The 23776-nt window shown below is 42.5% G+C and overlaps 1 protein-coding gene across 16 annotated transcripts in view; it reads right to left on the reverse strand.

The window, feature by feature from the left end:
• The window catches only part of HMBOX1 (homeobox containing 1), a 123882-nt gene that overhangs the window by 30628 nt on the left and 69478 nt on the right, over positions 1–23776 (reverse strand). For all 16 annotated transcript variants that reach the window (XM_030447379.1, XM_030447375.1, XM_030447368.1 and 13 more), the window contains 2 exons: positions 13192–13302; positions 6389–6542 (listed from right to left, as the gene is read on the reverse strand). In XM_030447379.1, the coding sequence (XP_030303239.1) occupies positions 6389–6542; positions 13192–13302 (265 nt within the window). The remainder of the gene's footprint in view (positions 1–6388; positions 6543–13191; positions 13303–23776) is intronic.

Consider the following 23776-nt stretch of genomic DNA (forward strand, 5'->3'; position numbering starts at 1 on the left):
GGTAACCTGCTCAGTGCTCAACCTTTTCTAAAGTTGTTTTTTTTTTTTTCCTCCTAATGCCCAACACAAATCTTCCCAAACGTCCCAGGCTTTTAGTATCTTGCTCATCCTTGCTTTGGTTTGGCTCAGCCTCCCCAACAGGCAGTAAATATTTGATAGGTGAGAACTGCCAAGTCACCCAGAGGTTCAATGGCATCTGGGGGTGACAGGGACAGCAGAGAGGAACCCTCAGTGCTCCTCATCCCTCAGCAATCTGCAAGGAAGATGAGCAGCACTCCCAAGCCAAGCACTGGACCTTTTTTATACTGATGAGAAACTGATGTTGTGTTTCTGCAGCAGCCTAATGGAAGAGGTGAAAGCCATTACTGCTGGCGGCTGGAAAAGGGAGAAAGGCAATGAATCCCAAACTTCAATCTCCTCCAAAGCCTTGCACAGGAAACTTAGATCCCCTATGGGGCTGGTATTAAGGTTCTGCTAGAAGACGTAACTAAGAGTAATGGGATGAAATTAACTAAGAAAATTTCCTAACTGAATTTCAGGAGCTAATAGAGCTCTTGTTTTCCCCAGGGAAGCCGTGGAAGCCCCGGCGCTCGGGAGCTGCAGTAATGGTGCTTTCAGAACTGGAAGGATTTCTAATGACCTGTGGCAGGACTGATCTCACCCCGGGTCAGAACCATGCACAGGGTTCTGCTGGGCCAGCCCAACTCACTGGGCATGCTGGTGCTTCTCTCAGGAGGGGAGACAGCACTAAATCCCAGTCATCTACAGAATGGGTTGGGTTGGAAGGGACCTTAAAGCTCATCCAGTTCCAACCCCCCCTGCATGGGCAGGGACACCTCCCCCAGCCCAGGGTGCTCCAAACCCCATCCAACCTGGGCTGAGACACTGCCAGGGATGGGGCAGCCACAGTTCCATGAGCTTCTGTCTGCATCTGGGAAGTCAATGAGGGGTCACAGAATCAGAAACTCATAGAACAGTTTGGTTTGGAAAGGACTTGTAAAGGTCATTTAGTCCACCCCCCCTGCCAGGTACAGGGATTTAACTGGAGAAGGTTGCTCAGAGCTCTGTACAAACTGACCTGAAATGTTTCCAGGGATGGGGCAACCTGTTCCAGAGTCTCAGCACCCTCAAATAAAGAATTTCCTCCTCATGTCCAACCTCACTCTCCCCTCTTCCAGTTTTAACCCATTTCCCTTGTCCTCTCCCTACCCTCCTGTGTCCAAAGCCCTCCCCCAGCTTTCTTGGAGCCCCTTCAGATATTGGAAGGTTGCTCTGAGCTCACCTGGGAGCCTCCTCTTCTCCAGGCTGAACAAGCCCAATCCCTCAGCCTGGCTTCCCAGGGAGGTGCTCAGCCCTCTGATCAGATCTCTAACAGTGGAAACACAACAGGGATTTTTTTCTGGCATGGAATTTACTTTCCTCGCCAACTTGGGCCCATTTGAAAGGAGGAACAAGAACACAATCTGATCAAATGAGACTGGTTTGGCTGTAAAACTAGGAGAAAACATTGCTGGCAGACTGGCACCTCTTCCATCACGCCAGCCCAACTACCAGTGTGAACATCCTTTAACCAAACCAGAAACTCATCCAACTCAAATCAAACAAAAAGATGAAAAAAAATCCCAAAACCAACAAAAAACCCCCACCAAAACAAATTAACAAAACACCAAAAACCCAAACAAAACAACAAAAAACCAAAGCAGATCAAAAAAAGAATGACAGAAATATAAAGGGAAATAAAAAGGATTTTTTTTTTTCTGAATTGGTTGGTATTTTTATCAGAAAAGAAACAGATCTGGCATAACACAGGGTGGAGGGAGCAGGGAAACTGAGGAGGAGGAATTGAGAAGGGGGATGAGACAGGATAACACCTAAGGATGAGATGGTGACAAACTGTTAATTCAGCTCAGCTATATCATGAAACCATATCCTCACTATCTGGGGAAATCTAAACCCACTTCTCTTATGAATAAAGTGGCCTTGGATCACAAAGCCACGTGGAACACCTGACTCTGTTTTACCATCTATGATATGGGGCCAATAGGTATCTCTATCATCTACACTTATTTAATCTAAAGACATTTTTACAAAAGGATGCTTCAGGAGTACAGACAAGTGTTACAATAAAAACCCCAGACCTATGAAATCAAACCCAATAACCCTCCACCAGAAAGCAAAATCCATGCTCCCAAGACAAACTGAAATAGTTCCAACTGATGAATTATTCATGTTGTTTAGAGCAGAATTTACAGTTACTTTAATTTAATCTAATCTGTGGATAAAGCATATACTTAAAAAAACAACACTCAGCTCCCCCTCCCCAGGTTTTAATGGCACTCAACAGAAATGCCTTGAAAGGGGTATAGAGTCATTGACTCTGCTGCCAACCTTAGATGGTGTTTTTTTGCCTGAAAAAGAAGATAAACCTCAACTCCAACAGAAGATTCAAGGAGAAGCACCAACCACTTAAAAAAAAAAAAAAAAAAAAAAAAGGAAGACCCAAAGAAACAGCTTCATTAAAAAAAAGAGAAAATCTTAAAGCCCTAAGAGAATTTTCAGTTCCTTAGTTCTAATGAAAGGGGTTGAAAAAGAATAAAGCAGAGAAAACGACAAAAAAAAAAAATATTGTTGGGACAAGACGTAAGGAAGAAGAACATGAAACTGAACCAGGAACAGGCTTTGAAGTTTAACCTCAGGTTTGCAGAGAAAGGACTACTGTAGTCTTAGCTCTGTTCCCAAAGGAGGGAAAAGCCACACAACAACATCACCACACACAAAACTCAGCAAATTTCAGGAGGAGGAGGAGGCTCAAGCAGAGAACAGGTCAAGGTTGATATCAGTAGCACAGCAGCAAGAGGGAGCTTGCACTGCAGTTGTCTGAACCACACCTAGTCTGCAGTTAAATATAGAACTTTACTTTCTGGAACTATTGCTCCTCTTAACCTTCAGAGCATAAATATTTGGAGATATATTTAAAAAAAAAAAAAAAAAAGGAGAGTGAGAGAGAGACCTGAATCTCTTGTCCGAAATCTAAGCCTAGCAACTAATAAACTACCCTGGGAGAATTTCCAAAAAAGCAGTAAAGACTGGAGAATTGAATTACAGAAACCACAAGCAGCATTCTGGAAATCCAGTATAAACCAATTAGTTTCTTTAATACACACACCCTGCATACAGACACTTGTGTACATCAGACATTTAAGTATATGTGCTGTCTCTAACTATAATCTTAATTATATCAGGTGGGTACCACTATAAATAATTAAGTGCATTGGAGTTTTTTCTCTTTTAAAAAAGAGAAAGGAGTCCTTCAAGCCTCACCCGTTTTCATTCAGTTCATGAGCTAAATCCTGACTGGTGCTGAACATTTCAGCTGGACAGCTTGCTCCTAATCACATTTACATTCTTCACCTGGTCTGACACATTGACTTTTAGTGACTGCATTTCTCACCAACTGAATCCAAGTCAAAAGCACAAATCACAAGAAACTCATTTAGCAGCCTGAGACTTTGAGCCTCACCCCAAAAATGTTTATACAGCTTTACAGCAACACTCCAGAACTTAATAGGAAGACATAGCTCTGCATTACCTACATAAGAATTTCCATTAAGGTCTAGATTCCACCTTCTAAAGGCATTTAACTAATTAATTTAACTAAATTACCAACGTTGGGGCTAATTGCAGAAGGTTCCTCCTCTGCAGCCAGAGAGAGAGAAGCACCCAGGAGTTGTATCACTGGGAGGGAATTGTCCAGGATCTCTGCTGCTTATTGCTGATGAGCTAGAAGCCTCAATGAGCAAGCACTTTCCTGAGGTTCCCAACTAAAAAAAATCCTCAAAACTAGGTAGCTAAACCCCTGCATGCAACACCACCACACCAAGATGCTGCAGGACACATAGAGAGAATGCAATGAAACTTGCATTTAATTAAACAGCTCATTAAACTGAGTAGGATGCCTCCACTCCCAGCTAAAACTTAATCCTTTAGAGGAAAATGTAAATTAGCAGATAAATGGCACCAGACCCCATACAATGCCATACACCATTTTAGTGGGACAAATGCTTATTCCTGACCCTATGGCATCAAGTGAACCTGATCTGCTGAGGCCAGACAGCCAGGGCTCTGGTTACCTTCATCCTGGCTGCTGTTATGAGTCTGGAAGAATCCAGTGACTTGTAAGTGAAATTATTTGTCCCTAGGGCTCCCAAGAGAGTGTTTTGCTCCCACTCTTTCAAAACTTGTCACTTAAACCAGCTCATCCTTACAGCTCAACTAGGCCTATTAAACAGGTAAACACCCCTATTCCTAACTTGCTTTATGGTGTAATTTTGTCCAAAGCTTTTACCATTTAACTCTACTCTTGCCTGAAGTGAAACTTCTCAGTGGTACTTCCCAGTACCTAAATGCAAGGCTGGGAACTTCAGTGCATCCAGTGACCCAGTGAGAGCTTTGCAAATTAATACCAAAAGTCAGAACTAAGGCAAAGTGGCAGATGTCTCCATTTACCAGCAGAGTAAAAAGAAAATCCCAGCAGCAAAGACCTCAGAGAGCACAAGACAGGAAACAAAACCAGGAATGACAAAGAAGAAAGAAAAAACCAGATCAAGTAATTCTGTATCTGCATAGACAACTGGATGGTTTTCAGTGTCAGCCTGCTCCTTTCTAGACACAACACCAAATCTCACATCTTCCTAAATGGGCACACACCAAACCATCACAGGTTGTCTTCTTGAGATTGTCCCTGGATGTAAGAAAGATTTAAAGGGAGAGAGGTTTGTGCCTACTTGCTCAGCTTTCTCTTTCTGCTGTGTTTCCTCATGACCAAACACAACGGAGTGGAAAGCACCACCATGATTCAAACAGCAAGTAAGAGCAGTTATCACACTCCAAGCTGGACAGAAACCAAGAAGGAAAGCACCCATGACCAAAGAGCAACAGTTCTACTTCAAAGCAACTAAATATTTCACACACAGAGGGATTAATAAGGAGATGGTATTGGCCTGAAGGTACATGAGGTACATGAAGGTCCTGAAGGTACATGAGCTGTAGTATCTTTGTCATTCTCCACACTGCACCCAGGACAGCCACACGAGGACTCTGAAGTGCTAAAGCTCCTGTGGAGATCACTGAAAGACAACACCAGTAAACCACAGTCTCCTGCACTACCCAATTTCAGGACTTTGCTTCAGTTGGGTCTAGCCAAGTGGAACAGATTTCAAGCATTTGCATTATTTCCTCAGGGGAAACATTCAGCCAAATCTGAAAACTTCAGTGCTGTGCCAGGGGAGGAGATAGAAACAAATGCTTAGTGACTGCTCTCAGCCCTGCAAAGAGCCCATGTGTCCACCTTGTGTGTATAAAGGCTCCTGAGGGAGCTCAGGATTTTGGTCTTAGCTTATGCAAAAGGAGACACTCTATGGCTCCTCCTTAGTTCCTCACACAAGCAAAAGAAAAGAGAGGCTTTACAGGCAGAGCAGAAGCACATCCTAAAAATCTGCTGGCAAAAGGACTCAGTGGAGCTGCAAACCAGAGAAGCACAGGACACACATGGAGTTACCTGGTGCTTTCATGGGAAGGAGGTTCCTCACAGGAAGAAAACTCCTCCCAATCATTTAGCCCTTAACAGCAATAAGCATTCATCCCTAAACTTCACTCGAGTTCCCTAGTCCTTTTCTATTACACAATATTATCCACAACAGAGACATTGCTGTAAGCAGAAGGAAAGGCAAAGCACACCAGCAGCCAGGATAGCAGGCTCAGAGTGCTTCGTCTCTGCAGGACTGGAAGAGCTGAGAGCTCTAATGATCACCTGCCATTCTGCATATGTATTTGAAAGATCCACTTTGCTCTGTACTGTTCCCTGCTCATGTAAAAGGGTTTAAGAGCCTTTTTGGACCAGGAGTCTACTGCTTGTTAGGCGAAGTTCTGCATCCTCAACAATTATAGTGCTGCCGAAATGCCAGTATCAATTATGAAGTAACCCAACACAAATGAGTAAACAAATCAGTAAACTGGGAAAGAGGAATGCAGATTGTAAAGAGCATGTAGACCCCCACCAAGACAGAGCCTGGATGAGGCTAGATGGAAAGGTTCCTGCAAAAGCAAAGGAAGAACTGAACACCGATACTCTCTGATTGCACTAAGGACAAGTCTTAGAAGCTACAAAAACTGGGATATTGTCCAGAGGAGTGTAACATCTTTTTAACCAACAAAAGGGGTGAAATACCTACTGCTACTCTATCATTGAGAACCAAATTATCACACTGTTATTAACTTGCACCATGCTGAAGCACATCCATGAAAACGAAGGCGGTGTTCACCAGAGCAGGAAAAAGGACACTGGTATTGGCTTTTAAATGCCCATCTCCACAAGCCCCAAGTGACATACCTTTCCATAACAGCCAGGCACTCCTTTCTCCATGTGAACCGACTGCCTCTCCGTAGTCTGAAGGTCCCAGAGGTAGCTGTGACTGGGGGAGGTGTCTGTCTCCATTCTGGCTCTTCTATTGGGATAGGAGCGGGTCTCATGCTTAACGTGGCCCCTAAGAATGATAAATAGTGTGTTTGCTAGTGGATTAAAAATCATGCCCATTTTCTCACTCCTGCTCGTGAAAAAAAGACAAGACAGATGATGAAACCACTGAGACTAAAAAAAGTAAAGCATTAGCAAACAAAGACACCTTAAAGATACACAAAGCCAGCTAAGAGTTCCCATCCCCAACCTCCAAGCCAGTGAAGTATCAGGTGAGCATGGAAATCAGGGAGCCAGAGCTGAGCTGATGGGTTTGGAGGAAAAGTTACAGTTAAGGGTGAGCTGTGCTCTGGCTGGGATTTATTTACATTGCTCTGCTACCTCTTCTGCCACAAACTGGGAAATAGCAGGTTTCTATATAATTGTACAACAGCCTCAGGAAGCAAAAAGTAAATTTATACCGAAGGTATTTCCATGTGTCTGAAGAGCTGAGTAAACACTTAAAATAGCTCCACCAGAAGAAACACACCCTGTGATCTGAGCAAAGGCTGGATCCTGAGTGCCAGGTTGCCTAAAAAAATCACTGAAAGAAGATTAACATCACACCTTTCCTCTTCTGTCCCCCTTCTATGGATATATTTTTCTTTTCATGAAGGCTGAGCTGGAAAGCATCAAGCAAGAAACAGGACTTGGCACCATGCCTTGAGGAAAGGCCCTTTGAAACTCACCCCTCATTCTCTCCACAACAGCCTCTCAGTTAATAAATCAAGAGACACTGGGAGACTGATCTTTCATATACCCTTTGGTGAGGATGGGAACCTGGTATAAGACATTAGCATGTAAACTGTTCTGAAGGACAGCTTTGTGCTCAGTGAATTCTCCTGGAGGAAAGAAATAGCTGTTCTTGTGTGCAAAAAAAATAAAAAAAAAAAAACCAACAACCCAGTTGTATGAAAAGATAAATCACCACCTATATCCCATATGCATACTGAGCTCAACTGGATTCATGTCAGGCTGGGAAGATCCAAGAGAAGGAGGCAGCTCTGCTCACAGGAGGAACACAGTATTGCAGACATGTAAAATCAGGGCTGAGGCAGCAAATCCCTCTGGAGAGAGTCTTGCTCAGAATGGTTAGGATTTAATCATAAAAACATAATGTGTTAGTGAAATGACAAGGCTTGTTTAATTTAAAACTGAGTAAAAGGTTTAAGGGAACTTAGGAGCCTAAACAAGAAGCAAATTCCTACAGTTAAAAAGCAAGAAATAAGCTATTTATGACTTTGGCTGTGTTCCTTTCCAGAAATGCACAATGAGTATTTTCCTTACTGGCAGGGGCTTGCATCTGTGTTGGGTAGTGAAACCCAAAATAATTTAAAAATATTACCCAGGAGAAGTCTATAGGAAGTGAAGCCCACAATCTCTGCCTTACACACACAGCAGATGGTGACTTTTACCATTTCCAGCTCACAAGCCTGCACAGATTACTTAATTTAAGTGACACATGAAGTATTTCCTACATTACCAACTTACTGGGAGGCCCTTTCCAGGGAAGTTTCTTATCTGCTCTTTCTAGTAGTACTTGCATAGTTTAGAGGTCTGAGTCAGTATCAAGTTGACAGGCTTTAAATACACTTCAAAAATTAAAAAAGGTTCAAGAAAAATTTAAAAAGAAGCAGGGAAACAAGGAATCAGCTTGCCCTGCATTGTCTTAGCAATCTACTTTCCCTGCCTAAGGACTTGATTTCACAGGGAGGGGATACAAACATCAGTGATGTCTGACATTAAGGTAAGAGATAGGGATGATAAGGTAACTATGGAGCTTTTTTAAGTGAGCACTTGGGGATCTTATTTATTCTGCTGTTCTAAAGCTTTGTGGCAATCTTCTTACCACCCAGCTCCACTTCTTTACAACTTAGTAAGTTACACCCTAGTTACCAGGTCAGATTCTTTCTAAAAAACCCCTTAAACAGCTTTTAAGAAGCTCAGCTTCTTAAATGTGAGTATGAATTTGCATCTTAGCTACATGAATCAAAAAACAAGACATCTACAAGGGGAAGACAAGTGACATTTCTCACTACCTGCCAGGCCTGAGTACCTTTTGCAACAACACAGAATTTCCTTTGTGCAAGCCAGACTTTCCTCAAATGCACAGCCTGGATCTGAGGATGCTGCAGGGTGGGTTTTTTGAGGAGAGAAGGCAAGAAAGGTGCTCTCCAACAGGACTGCAGCTATCTCTGTACTCAAAACTCCACGTGGCAAAGGCTTGTCTTCTCTCAGCACAGCCCAGGCACTATCCTGAAGGAGAAGACCTTTAAAAGCATCACATACAATGGCTGATCCACATCACATGCTGGGAAAGGCCCTGCCATCCAGGGGTGATGAAGGGAATGGTTGGAGCAAGCCTCAGGCCATCTCCCTGCTCCAAGACACCATTTACTGGCAAATCTTTGCAGCAAGTACCTGGCATGTATTGTAGTGATAAGAACAGATGTCACACTTTATTTTTAACCAGACTGACCTGAGATCAGATGATAAACACCTTTCAGTAACTCCTGAGCCAGGCTGGATTTGAATCAGCAGCCTGCACAGCAAAAGGTTCCCTACAGAGCTCACTGCTTGGATGGAATGGATCAGAGTAGGGACTACTTTCCATACAGCTCTATAAAACAGTAAAATACCAACAATAATGTTTCCAGTGCAAACCTTGTGGGATATCCAGCCCCTGAGTTTTTTATTTTAATTTTTGTTTTGTTTTGTAGGCCTTACTTTTAAAGCTAAAGAAGAACTCCCAAGGGAATAACACAAGAGATGCTACATCTTGATAATAACCACCTATCTTTCAAGGAGGAACAGCACATGTTTTTCTCCAAGGTGACCACAGCTGCCTTCCTATTACAGAAGACTGGAAGAAATAAATATCCAGCCTAAATGGAAGCAGTCTGTATCCATCTGTAACTTCAAGACATCATTTCTGGGTGCCAGCTTCAGTTTGCAGTAGACAGAGGGAAAAGACATGCTGAAGTTAACTCTATAACAAACTTTCCTCATTGTCCAAGACTCAGTGCCAGCCAAACTAATCAGGCTAACAGCTACCAGTGTAAAAAGAAATATTTATTTATTTAAAACCCATGGGTCCTGAAAAATAAAAATAAATCTGTACATTATAGACCTTTACACACTCACATACCAGCTCCTGAAACATATACTATTTATCTACTGCCAAAATTCTCTCAGCCTTCTACAAAACACAAGAGATGTGGTGCCTGTCCAAAAAAAAGGCTGATCTAAATGAAAAGCATCCCTTAATAATCGGATTAAAGACCTTTCAAACACCAGCATTTGCACTGCCTTGCTAAACAAACAAACAAAAAACTGCCTTTCACCCTAAGTTGGGAATGTTTCCAGAAAAGGTTTACAAGCACAGTGGAATTCTGAGCATTGCTATTAACTCTGACATCATTCCTACCAGGAAAACAACTGATCAAGAAATTTTTGAAGAAGATTCTTGCATACAGCAGGGAAAGCAGTGGTGGGGGTTGAGACTTTTAAGTCTCTTTTGCCACGTGTTGCAGTCTGCTGCTGCCTGAACCTCTGCCCAAGACAGGAGAAACACAGAAACTACAATGCAAATAATGCAAATAAGCAATCAAACCCAAGCAAACAACAAACAGCACATTAGAGGGGCCCAAGCAAGCTGGCAAATAATGAAGGTGATGAAATTGCTGAGTTTTTTCTGTACAGGAGCAACATCCAGCAATGTCTCAACAGCAGCAACATCTCAAAACTGCCCTAAGGCTCCACAACACAAAGTTTTTTGCTTAGCAGATGCAGAACTGTGTGTGGATGATTCAAAGTGTTATTATTATTTCCAAAAAATCATAATAAAAATATTTTCATGTATTTGTAAGTCATCTTTTGTCCCCAGTATAACTGGAAACTTCTGGCTGGGTGCAGTGCGTGAGCACGGTGTCAGGACCTGCTGTGAGGACCTTACAGGCAAGGCTGAGATGTCATACACAAAAAAAAGGTCTCATCTTTATCTAGGAGACAGGAAAGTGAGGTGCAACAGTGAAAACATCTGCAAAGAGTCATAGAAAAAAACCTGGCAAAGCCTAGGAAAGAAACCATGTCTGCCAAGTGACCCCCAGTCCTTGCCTCAGGGAAGAACTACTCTTTCTTTACAGTTCATAAATTGATGATATCTGGTGTCCTAGTCCTTCCAAAACTGCTTCAATTTGAAGTTTTTTCTTGCTATTACTACACAAACAAATTCAGCTTGAAAATGGACTTTGAAGATGCCGTTTCCAAAATAAGGAATTAAAAGAAATGGGGAAACTAAGAAGTTCCCAGAGACCTCACTTTGCCCATTGTTAACTCAAACACATAGATGCTTCTGCACCAGGAGACCTTCAATAAAAGGAGAAAGATCCAGAGTTTATTCCCAGCAGATGGAGTTGGAAAAGATGGGATATATGAGAAGAGAAAGCCAAATGTCCCTTCCTAGTAAGTGAGAAAAAACCAAGAAAACCCTCATGCTCTCTTAAGCTTCTTCAAAGGAGAAGAAACTTAAATTCTACAGAGTGCAGTGATGGCATCACTTCTTTGGGACCATGGCACAAGGCTCTACTGACTTCCTCATTTTGTGACTTAAAAGAAGGCAGTAGAATGTCTACTCAAGTCTACAAATCACAGGATACTCTAAGTAGTATCAAACTTAAAGGCTCCAAATTGGGTTTGTAACAGTAATTTAAATCCAGGATGCTCTGGACAAGGTTGGTACCTTCTTTAATAAACTGTATTCACTTGCACACACACATGGGAATAATTCTTGGCTTGCCAGTCTGACCTGCAGTGTAGTAGACATCAAAAAAAGCAGTGGATTATCCTACATTAAATAACACAACCATTTTCCTCAAGCAGATTTTTCCAACAGCTGTGGGGAAAACTGAGGGTTCTTCCCTTCCCCTCAGCATCTCAAAAGAAATTAAATGTTATTTGGTTCTTAAGGGAATTGAAGTGCATCCAAATAATCCCTTGGCACAGGCAGTGGAGCCAATTTGCCTTTTACACTTTCAAAAATGCTGTATCAGAGACTTCTAGCTGAAAAAAGGTTAAACTCAAACCACCATTCTTCCAAGAAATTTTTCCATGTGTGTTTAAGGACAAGTGACCAAGACAGCACATCAAAAAAGTAGAGGTTAACACTGCTTCATTTCACTCCCAGCCATAACCTTCAGTGCTGCTAAGTCTTCCCTTCCTTCAACACTTCTCAAGAGTGAAAGGACAAGCAAGATGTGAGCTTGTGGACAAGGGGAAAGAAAGTTAAGGGGAAAAAGTAAAGATCTAGCACTGAGTTTGACTTGGCTTTTGTAATCCCAGCACAGAATACTATTTCTTTAACAGCTCCAAACAGTACTGATAAAGATGCAAGGCTGTAGGAAAGATCCACACAGCAGTTTTCATCACTGGAAGAGGACTTCTGAGGTTTTTTTTTTTTTTTCCAAAATACACTTTCCAGTTCTCTCCACTGGTTTGGAGGCAACACCTCCCCATCAAAGGCAAATGGCCAAGAAGAATAACTTTGTAGGGTACAACCTGAGGCTTTCAAAGCAGCTGGTACTGATTGGCTGTACCCAATATCTTTGCTGATCTTTACTATGACAGCTCCAGCCACTGCAAAATCAAGGGTTTGTGGTGATCCCTGCAGCTTGCCAACCCCTCACAACCCTTGGCATATCCTTTATTTAAATATATTTTCTAGATGCTTAACAGAAAGGACAAGCTTGGCTGTGGCTTTGAACCCACCCAACTCTAAACTAAAGTATTCTGAGGCCAAGTGACAGCTGGAGCCTCTTGATTTTCAGCTTATACACCAAGCAGAAATTTTGAGGATTTGTTTTCACTGGAATTTTCCTAATATAATTCTAGATATCGAAGCCAAATTCACACTGGAGAGCCTGAGTCTTAAATTCCTTAAAACAACCACAGTTAATTTAATCAGGCCATTGTTTAAAGGAAATTAAATGTAAATATTTTGATCTTTACATTAAAATTGCTCAAGGGAAAACTACAAACTGTGGTCAAACAAAATCTATGGAGAAGAACAATGCAAAGGAATTAATTCAACTGTCATTTTGAGGATTGCAGGTTACAGATAACGAGGAGGTTTACTTCTCTTTTCATATTTCATATTCATATTTCATTCTGAGATTTGGAGAAGCAGGTGGGATTTGAGAGAGACATCTCCAGCTTATCACTGCAACCCATCCATGAGTTTAAGATTCAACCCCAAACCTTCTAAAATTACTCCAAAGTTCCTCTGTGCCAAAATGGGGGCAGGGTGGGTGTTGCTGCAACTTTACATTACGAGCCATTATTCATGCTTTTTATTTCTTCATTCTTAAGCACCTCAGCATTTATTTCATCTTAGTTGACTGCAGCTTCACTGACTGCTCCTAATTCCCAGAGTTACCTACTGGTGAGGAACAGGCAGGTAACTGGGATGGAGAAGCTGTGGACCAGTCAGCTCCAGACCCTTTGCTGCAAACCAAAGCACAGATTTGTTCCTACCCTCCTAAAAAGTCAACTGGTCAGAGGGAAAACCTCTTCAGTACAACCAGATCAAGAAGTAAACGACCAGTGATAATTAAAACCAGTGACAAAAGGCTTCTTTTTCCATAAATAAACCAGTGAGAGATGTTTAGGCTGTATTTGTTTACCAGGATTTGTCTTCTCAAGTTGGTACCATCTGTAAAATGCCCTTTTCTTTTGTTCACTCAGGTCTGAGCCCTGCTGCAACAGCCAATGGGAGATCCGGCTCTGACTGATCCCTGTAAAAAAAAAACAAAACAAAAAACAGAACAAAACAAAACAAAACAAAAAAAAAAAGGGAGAAAGAAGAAGAGAAAACTTGTTCTTTTTAAAACATTTTAAAGTGGTTTATATACTGATAAAAACTATTGCCTTACAAAGCCCAGGAACTCACAATCACAACAAAAGTAGAGTTCAAGCTTCCCCTCCCCATCCCCAACTGCTTGAATTTCTCTCTCTTGTTATTTACAACCATCCTCAAGGTACCTCCTGGAACCAGCACAATTAACCTACCAGCAAAGAGGGTTCAAACTGGGACCTCAAATCTACCACTGACTTTAATTGTCCACAACTTCCCTGATTCTTGAATTTCTTCATCTTTGGAATGGGAACAAGTTCCTTACCCACTGTTACACATAAATAATGATAATGAGGAGATCATTACCAGTCAATGCTTGAATAGGAAGGGAGATAAACACAGAAGCTTACGTGATATAGATCAAATCAGCTCAAAAATGGAGCAAGGCAACTGGCAGCAGCTGTACCAACAGCCAGAAAACAAACCAGAAAAGGCAGCTGCCTGTCAGCAAAGCAGGATTTAAGCCCTAGGTGTCCAGGCAAGGGACAAAGTTCCAGAGTTTTTAAAGCAACACTTCTAAAAAACAGTAAAAGAGGGGAAAAAACCCAAACCCTGGAAGTAATTACAGTTCTTTACAAAGAATGACATTGAATGAAGGATCAATGCAGAAAGGGAAAAGATGTGATTAGGAGAGGAAGCAAATACAGCAAGAGGCTTAAAAGAGCAAAACAGGTGAACTGTAGGTTCATTTAAAAATGCCAACAAATACAGAGTTTGTTGAATAACTGCAGCAGTACTTCAGGTGAGAGGATTCCCTCTGCTCTTCAGATACCAGAAAGGGTTAACAACTCCTCAACTCTCCTGAGAGCTGAAGTTTTAGGAGGTGCTCCAAGTAACAAGATCCTGCTGAACACCTGTACCACCACCTGCTTGGTGCTAACACTGAGCAGGTAGAAGCTTTTCACACAGACACCAAACTACATCTCCCCTCTTGAGCTGCATCAAAGCTTTATAAGATCTCATAATCAAATTTAACTCATGGCAAACAACCCCCTGCAGTTTTATCATGTACAATATGGGGGTTGGTTTTACTGTGCTTTTTTTTTGTTGTTGTTTTTTTCATGGAACACTGAAGGTGGTTAACTTTAAAATGATTAAACTTGACTCTCAGGTGTCATATTCAGGTGGGTTTACTCCAAGCAGATTTTTTAAATCACAGGATTTATGCTCTTTACTGTTCTTCCTTATACAAAATTCCAGAGGCTATGAAGTTATCCTGGGAAAAAGAGATAGTGTTTTGAGTCCAGAAGCTTACTGCTATTCACCAGAGCTCTGTCCACAAATCATACCCTGGTTTGGTTTGGTTTCCTGCACATCTCTTGATTCTTACTATCCATACCCTGAGACTGCCTTTGCCCCAGAGCTGAAAGTGTTCAGGAACAGCTGGAGCAGTCAAGAGCTGACAACCCCCAGGGCCCACACTGGGATATAATTGAGTTTACAGTAGTAGGGAAGTGGAATTATTCAACCAAACACAAACCTTAGGCTCTGCCAAGTTTACATCAAGGAACTGTGGAAGCATCTAAGTTAACAGCAGAAGAAGTCAATACAAGTTGCTACAACTCTCCAGTCTGAAAAAAGGCTTCAGTCTGGTAGAAATCATGGTCTCTGGATGCCAGTGAAGAGACAAAGTTTTGAAAATTTGTAGCTCTTCACCTGCTACTGTGAATTATAAAAGCCTTTGCTTTAGCACAGTGCTGTGGGATGCAAATGTTTGTGTCTCACTGCTTTGGGCTGTATGGCTCCTATTAATCAATGGGTAACAGCACCATTAATTTCCTTCTTTACTACAGTCCACTTACACTTAGTGCACTGAATTAGTGTCTGCTGAGTGTTTGAGCAACAACGTAAGCTACAAAAGCAAAAGCATTATTAGATAAAAATTATAAATAGAGATGAAGGATCTTTGACAAGAGTCACGGAGTGGAAAATCCAAATTCTGCTCAAGAGGCTGCCTGATACTGTCAGAAAGTGGTACAGATGTTACCCACTCCACACAATGTGCTTGAGACAAAGCAAAGGGACAGGAGCCAGAAGGCTCAAGCTGAGGATTGCCATGGCCACATTTGACTCATTGTGAGTCTTCAGAGTTTGGAAAGGTCCTGCTGCAAAACAGAGCTTTGTGAGGAGAGACTACAAAGGGAAATGGTTTCACACTAGAAGGGAAAATCAGGTTGGACATGAGGAAAAAATTCTTTCTTCTGAGGGTGGTGAGACACTGGAACAGGTTGCCCAAGGAAGCTGTGGCTGCCCCATCCCTGGCAGTGTCTCAGCCCAGGTTGGATGGGGCTTGGAGCATCCAAGTGGGAGGTGTCCCTGCCCATGCAGTTGGAACTGGATGAGCTTTAAGGTCCCTTCCAACCCAAACCATGATTCTAAAGGACACTGAGATGTACAGATTCAATAAATGAATTATAAATTCTCAGGACACTATTATTTGACTATGGTATCTCAAGAAGGGACACTGCAGCCCATGGTGTTTTCTGTATCAGCAAAGAGCCCACAGCCCAGTTTGCTCCTTGGCCAGCAGACTTCTAGAGCAATGCTGCAAACCCAGACAACATGTCAGATATTGCTTAGGCATCTGACCTTGGTTTTGGTTGCAGGAACATGCTGGATGACCTCTTTTGAAGCCCCATTCCCTATCATTCTCTCCTTTTTTTTTTATTATTCTCCTTACTTTTTGATCTGTAATGACAGGTGAGCGTCCTTAAGGTTTTTTCTACCTAAATTACTCCTCTCTTTTTAAGATATTTTTTATGTTTCACCTGTACATCAGCTTGGTTTAGAGGTCCCAAAACTGCATATTCCAGCAGCCTGACTGATTCAAGGTCACATGCAAATTCAGTAGCAGCAGATCTCCTAGAGATCTCCTACAGTGTCTTAATCACAAAGCCATCCTTTGATCCTTTCAATTAAAAAAAAAAAACAAACCAAAAAATAAAAAAAAAAACCCCAACCTGACCCCAGATTGTCATGTCAGAGATTCTTGCATCTCAAGTGACGTTTACACAGTTGACACAGAGGGCCAGTGACTAGTCTTGCCACCAGTGCCATCCTGTCACACTGGCTGTACTCATGCTACCTTAGGAAATTGCACTGGCAGGATAAAAAGAAATCATCCTGCTGCCAGAGGCAGATTAATGAAGTAAGTTCTCAGGAGTTCTGAAAAATCCAGCTGTCTTGAGGAAATTCAGTCTTCATCTGAATCACAGCCCTCAAGGAAGGCTGCCATCCTCTGGGCTCAGCATCAGCAGGGACAGGAGTGCATTGGAATGAGCACAATTACTTTTCTCACTGAAAATACTGAAAAAAGCAGTGGCAATCACACAGGATGAGAGCAGTTCAACTGATGACTTCTTGTGTTCCATGTTGCTCCTACCCATGGCAGGTTACACTTCCTAACTATGAACAGAATGAAGTACACCCAAATTCCCCTGGCCAGCTGCACTCTCCTCTCCTCCAGAAATTATTTTGGGAATTTTTTCCCTTTCAAATACATAAAAGAAATGGTAAAATGCATCACCAAGAGAAAGCAACTGGTACCTGCAGTAGAAATCCACTTACAACCCTCAAAACTTTTATTCATCAAGTCTTTGGTAACTGGTTTTCACCTTCACAGATAGATTTGTACTGTGACTCTACTTTGCATTTCTTTAATGTTTCTTTGAGAGGCAGTTTTTAGAAGCACCTGGAATACGTCAGATTTAGAGAAGAAAGTAACTGACTGTGCTTTAGTTCTTCAGTTTGTAAGCAAAGTCCTAGATTCATATAATACCTGCTTTCAAAGGACATCTATCAATTTAGGAGATTAGCAAAGCTTGCTTACAGAAAACCTGCAAAGATCAAAATCCTGGAAAAACAAATCTTTCCCTGTGTTGTCATGAGCATATATTAAAAAGAAAAAGAACATGTTTTTTAAAATCCAGTTTCAGATGATCAGTAATTCAGTAATTTTCTGGCATTCTCTTCACAATGGAACTAGTTAAGTTTCATTTGGCTGGATTTGCATTTGCTCAGCATCCCTGTGTGTAGCTTCCAAACCTTAAGGGGTTTTATTTATGTTACAGCAGTGCTTCAAGGCTGCCCTCCACTGCACAAGATGCTGTGTGTGTTCAGCATTACATAAAGCTAAATCCTGAAGATCTCATATCAATTAAGACAGAAGGACAAGGCTGTGCAAGAAGAATAATCAGGAATGTTAGAACACTGCACACTACAAAGCTCTGTGTTACCTTGGTTTTGTTATTTTAGTTTTAAATGACCTCTGCATTTTATTGTTCATGTTTTGGGGGTTTTTTTGGTGGTTTGGTTTTCTTGGTGGTGTTTTTAAATGGTGGATTAGTTTTTATAGTATTAGCCTAGGAACTGAGGAATAGGAACTCAAATTCCTGCTCTGCCATAGATGTGATCTCAAGAAAGCAAGGTGTTTTTTGGTGTTTTTTTGTCCCTTCACTCCTTATGTGTAAAAAATGGAAAAGGTAGGATTTCCAGGACATGCAGAAGCATCATCCATCAAAGCAGTTATGCTGGCTGCAAAGGGCTCATCTATCCATACTCCTCCCTCTCTCCTATACTGTAATACAGAAGAGGAAGACATGAGACTCTGAAAGCATTTCCCCACCTTCCATCTAGATTTGGAAGCTCAGAGACAGCATCTCTTACTAAAAGTTTAGATATTAAGAGGTATTTATCTCTTCATCCTTTGCCTTCTAACCACAACTTACTTGGTAGCCAGGTAGAATTCTGGTGGCACTTAAAGCAAAACTGCAGTGCATGATTCCAAATCATTGTTGATAAAAATGTGGCAACTCCCCCACCACATGTAGGGCTAAATACAGACCCCCCAAGTAAGCTGCAGCTATGTTAAAAGCAGCTTCAAATAACAAGATAGGAAATTCAGCAGGAACTATTATTAGCTCCTGTTTATACTGTCATTTTTCTTATCAGTAGGAGATTATTTATACAGAGCCCAACCCAAGTGCTTCTTGTTTATCTTATTACAGACACCATTAAAAAAGTTTCTATAAAAAGCAGCTCCTGTATTTAGGACCAGCAGTAATAAGTGTTATGCTACATTTTTTTGCTCCTTATCCATCACTGCTTTATTTTCAAGTCACCATTTCATACTCTGCTACTATTTTCCAATCTGCCCTCTTCTCTCAGTACACAAGGCAGCCTCATAGAATGTCTTCCAGGTTTAATTTTCCCTGTCTGACAAATTATCTAAATGACTTCTAATGTTTCTGGCAATTTTAAAACAACTAAGAGAGCTTACAGAATTGTTCTTCTGTAACAGCTAACTTTAACCTTCAGCTCCATGTCCCTCCACTCCACCCTTTCCCATCCCCTTCTGCTGCAGCACAGGAAAAACAAAAGGAAAAAGCTGTTTGCTCTTGCAGAGTCTGTAAGGACAAGGCTGCTCAGTGAGCTTTAGAGGCTACTGACTGATGCAGGAATGAGCATTCTAGAAGTGCTTTGCAATTTCAGAATTCAGATGAGAAAAAGCAGAGAGATTTCTGAACAAAATCCTAAGTGGCTTGAGAATTAGTGAAATTAGGTAAAATGGAAGTTTCAAGGGGCAGAAGTTGGGTTCCTGCCCTAAGGACAGAACATGAGAAGACAGAGAATGGGGGACAAGAATGGTCATGAGTACAGGGGAAACATTACCCCCTCTGAGGAGCTTATCAAGGCCTGAGATTTAAAGACATGAAAACACACTGGTTTAGCTTCAGTTCATCCCTTACATGTCCAAACTGGCCAACTTCAAACCCAGCCCCAACTAAGAAAAGAAAGCAAAGTTTCAGGTTCCCTGCTAAGGGTCCAATATCACTGTTCAGATGCCCAGTTATTCCCTTCCCTCCAAGCCATTCTCCCCTCCCAATCCACACCCCCCATACATGCACACACTGTTTTTTTGAATAGCAAAGAAATTGGTAGAGGTTGAAAAGAAAAAGTTGGCAGTATCAGCTAGCACAGCCAAACACCTCTCCCTCTGACAGAGACAGCCATCAATTTTCCATTTTCTTTTTTTCTTGCCTCCTGGGGCAGAAAAGATGACTCTCTTTCCTAAACACAAGAGATGACCTCTAAAACTGAGTGATGTGGCCTCAGCTTTATTTCAAGTGCTAAAAAACAAATGACTTCCAGCTGATGCAAGGTGGTAGCCAGTGGATGGGCAAGTCAAAAAGTCAAATGTGTCCAACATCTGCACTGCAGCCCCCAGAACCAGCTTGCCATGTTTGTATTATAATGAATGATGAGGGAGGCTGTGAAACCTCTGTGGGTTGATCTGTTCTTGCAGAATTGTCTCCTTTCACAGCCTCTTCATTGGCCAGAACAGGGTTCCACCTCAATGCACAATATAATAAAGAGGACCCTGAGACACGGATCACTGGAGCCTGAGCAGTATTCTGAAAAGGTATCATTTCCCTCTTATGTTCCTTCCCTATGCCATCTGCCACTGACCACCTCTTTGGGTTTTATTTATCTATTTTTCTTCTCCTGTACTGAATTATTTACAGAACAGCTTTACCAGTAAGACTAAGCCTGTAAATACTGATATGATACCATTTGAAAACATGAGTCTCTGCAAGGCATTACCACTGCCTATAAAACCTGCTGGCTTTTAATCAAAAGTGATTTCCAGACCTTCCTTAGGAGCCTGTTTGACAGCTGAATGGGAAGAACTGGACACATCTGAAGATACATCTGAGGAATACACAAGTCAAGCAGCACTTATCAGGCCTAAGACAAGTCTAGAAGTGAGAGTCCTGGGCCACTTGCTTTCTTCTTTGGATCTCTGTCCTCAGCTATTTTCAGTCACTCTTCACCATCCTCTCCTTCTGAAAGGAGCTGATGTTTCTTTCTGGTGGTACTTAGCACACTCTTTAATCTGGTCCTCAAACATCTCTTTGAGACTTACTATTCCTTTCAGATAAGCCATAACTATGTACTTAACAGTGGCAGAGAAGTCCTGGGCATCTGCTTACCCAAGGCTGCAGGTTATATTTAAAATGAATCAGCTCCCAGAGCCCTTCCCACCAAGCATATGGAGGATGTCACAGTTCAGCTGCAAAGGGTAAGGGAGGAAGAGACTGATGGATCATGGTGCAGCACAAGCCTTGTTTCTCTGCTTGTGAAACTGCATCATGTGCAAATTTTATTTTTGATTTTAAACACTTCTGGGTCAGCTGAAAAAGGACGTAGCCATTTAACCTTTAGGTCTACCTTGTTTCCCATTGATCTGGCTGGAAAACAAGGTAACAGCAGTGACCTTAGTTGAGTCTTCATTATGTCCCCCTGACAAGATAGAAAGAGACATCCAGTGGTATGTTCTCCCACCTCTGTGACTGCACTCTGGATTCCCCCCTTGTTACAGAGTGGGGTGGAGTGGGATGGGTGTGAAACTTCAGTCAGGCCTGTGAGAAGTGAATACAGTGTGGCCAGCAGGTCCAGGGAAGGGATTCTGCCCCTGTGCTCAGCCCTGGGGAGGCCACAGCTTGAGTCCTGTGTCCAGTTCTGGGCCCCTCAGCCCCTCAGGAAGGAGATTGAGGTGCTGGAGCAGGTCCAGAGAAGAGCAAGGAGGCTGTGAAGGGATCCAGCACAAGTCCTGTGAGGAAGGGCTGAGGGAGCTGGGGGTGTTGAGGCTGGAGAAGAGGAGGCTCAGGGGAGACCTCATCACTCTCTCCAACTCCCTGAAAGGAGGTTGGAGCCAGGGGGGGGTTGGGCTCTTTTCCCAGGCAACTCTCAGCAAGACAAGAGGGCAGGGTCTCAAGTTGTGCCAGGGGAGGTTTAGGTTGGAGATTAGAAAGAATTTCTTTCTGGAGAGGGTGATCAGACATTGGAATGGGCTGCCCAGGGAAGTAGTGGATTCTCCGTGTCTGGAGATCTTTCCAAAGAGCCTGGATGTGGCACTGAGTGCCATGGGCTGGGAACCACGGGGGGAGTGGATCAAGGGTTGGACTTGATGATCTCTGAGGTCCCTTCCAACCCAGCCAATTCTATGATTCTATGATGGTGTCATCTGCTCACAGGAGGAATGGCCTGGCCAAGACATTGGAGATCCCAGAGCTCAACCACCAACTCACAACTTTATTCCAGAGAGCAGAGTGAGGATGGAAGGAGCAAAATGACCAGGGGTGAAGAGGCAGGTCTTGGCTCTGCTACTGTCTGCTCCCAGGGGTTTCAAGACATACACTGAGACACCCAGCTGATTATAATTAAATCAGCAGCTTTTAACAATACAGACTCAAAGATTTGGTGTGGTGATTTTGATCCCACAGCCCTGCCTGCCCCAAGTTCCATTGACTGAAATAAAAATGCTGCCTTGTTTTGGAAATACTGTCCTGCAGGTTTTTTTGTGTTTGTGTAACTTCTCTTGAAGGGAAAACTAGTTTGACTTCCTAGAATTATAGAAGGGTTTGGGTTGGAAGGGACCTTAAAGCTCATCCAGTTCCAACCCCCTGCATGGTCAGGGACACCTCCCACCAGCCCAGGGTGCTCCAAGCCCCATCCAACCTGGGCTGAGACACTGCCAGGGATGGGGCAGCCACAGCTTCCTTGGGAAACCTGTTCCAGCATCTCCCCACCCTCAAATTCAAGAATTTCTTCCTCATCTCCAACCTCAATATCCCCTCTTCCACTTTTAACCCATTTCCCTTGTCCTCTCCCTACCCCCCCGTGTCCAAAGCCCTCCCCCAGCTTTCTTGTAGCCCCTTCAGATATTGGAAGGTTGCTCTGAGCTCACCTGGGAGCCTCCTCTTCTCCAGGCTGAACAACCCCAATCCCTCAGCCTGTATTAATAGGGAAGGACTTGCTGGAACCTTCGGGCTCAGTCTTGGAGTCAGAAAATTACCTCACCCTTATAAAAAGCTCTTCAGAAGTTAATTCAGAGACTGGGTGTTCAAACCAAGAGTATATCCAGACAAGAACTACACAAAAGTAAGTGGGTGGCCCACGAACTGCCAATATTTAACATTCTGGGTACAGTTTAAGCAACTAGGCTTAGCGTTTATATTTTGGAGTACTAACACTAACACCTGATGAGGGTAGTAGTAACATTCCTGGAGTTATTCAAAATGTTCATCTCATTGTTTTACAGATGACATTGAAACCTGTAAAAGGACAAGTAGTTTTGCCCAAGATCACAGAAAAGGGTTGCTAAGACACCAGCTCAGGTTTCCCAGTGAAACTGTGGCTGCTCCATGCCTGGCAGTGTCTCAGGCCAGGTTGGATGGGGCTTGGTTTAGGGGGAGGTGTCCCTGCTCATGACAGGGGGTGGGACTGGATGACCTTTAAGACCTTTCCAACCCAAAGCATTCAGTGATTCAATGATGTGGAAGGAATTCCTGACTCCATGGCTCAAGCACACACCTTTCTGCCTGCCTCAAGTGCTTCCTTGTCTGCAAAGCCAGCCCTCCCAGACAGATGGGTTCTTAAAACATTTAAAATACTGGAAATAACAGAAAAGAGCAACTTCCCTCCTGCTGGGTTTTGCATTCCTAGCCATCAAGGAACCCCAGAAAAGATCTATTTTAAGATCTTTATTCAAGTTGGACTTTAAAAATGAATAAATGTTATAACATGATATTGAGCTATCTGTAGTTTATCATCAAGTCTTCATCCTCCACAGGCTACCAGCTACTCTCTTCTAGATAAGCATTTTGAGCTGTAAAAGAGAACTAACACCACCCCCACCCCATGGAGGACCAGGAAGAATTTGTTACTCTTTCTATAAAGCTCTGGAAACACACCTAAGGAAGAAGTGCTATCACTGCAGTCTGTTCACTGGTCCTGAGTGCCGGAGAGAGGAGGCACAAGGCAGAGGGTAAAAAGAGAACTGCTTCTCCTTCTAGGCAAAAGCTGAGCAAATATGGTCATCCCCTCACCCTCACATCTGATTTTCATTAATGGGGACTCAAAGGCAAGTGACTGAAAAACTTCAAACTACCATAATCTGACTCCTGGATGTAATGATATCAACTATAGCTGTGTCTCCTGACTATTCATGTGCATTTAATATAAATACCTATTATATTTCTCTCACCATACCCAGAGATGCAGATGCATATCTGTTTGCTGCACTCAACAAACAATTTAAGAATTAAGAAAGACTGCTTTCGTTTTGAGATAAGAACTTTGGGCTTATTAGAATGCTGTAAAATAAAATCTGCTAGCATAAGCCACCAAAAAAAAAAATAAAAAAAGGACAAAAAAAAAAGAAAAAGTGATTCACTGGGGAAGTTCCATGATGTGCGGGACAATGGGTCTTAAATCAAAGGCATACATTATCATGACTAAGCTGACAGATCTGCACTGCAATGCAGAAAGCCAAGCAATATTCCAACATCTGC

Source organism: Calypte anna, chromosome 3, assembly GCF_003957555.1.
Source record: "Calypte anna isolate BGI_N300 chromosome 3, bCalAnn1_v1.p, whole genome shotgun sequence".
Taxonomy (NCBI): domain Eukaryota; kingdom Metazoa; phylum Chordata; class Aves; order Apodiformes; family Trochilidae; genus Calypte; species Calypte anna.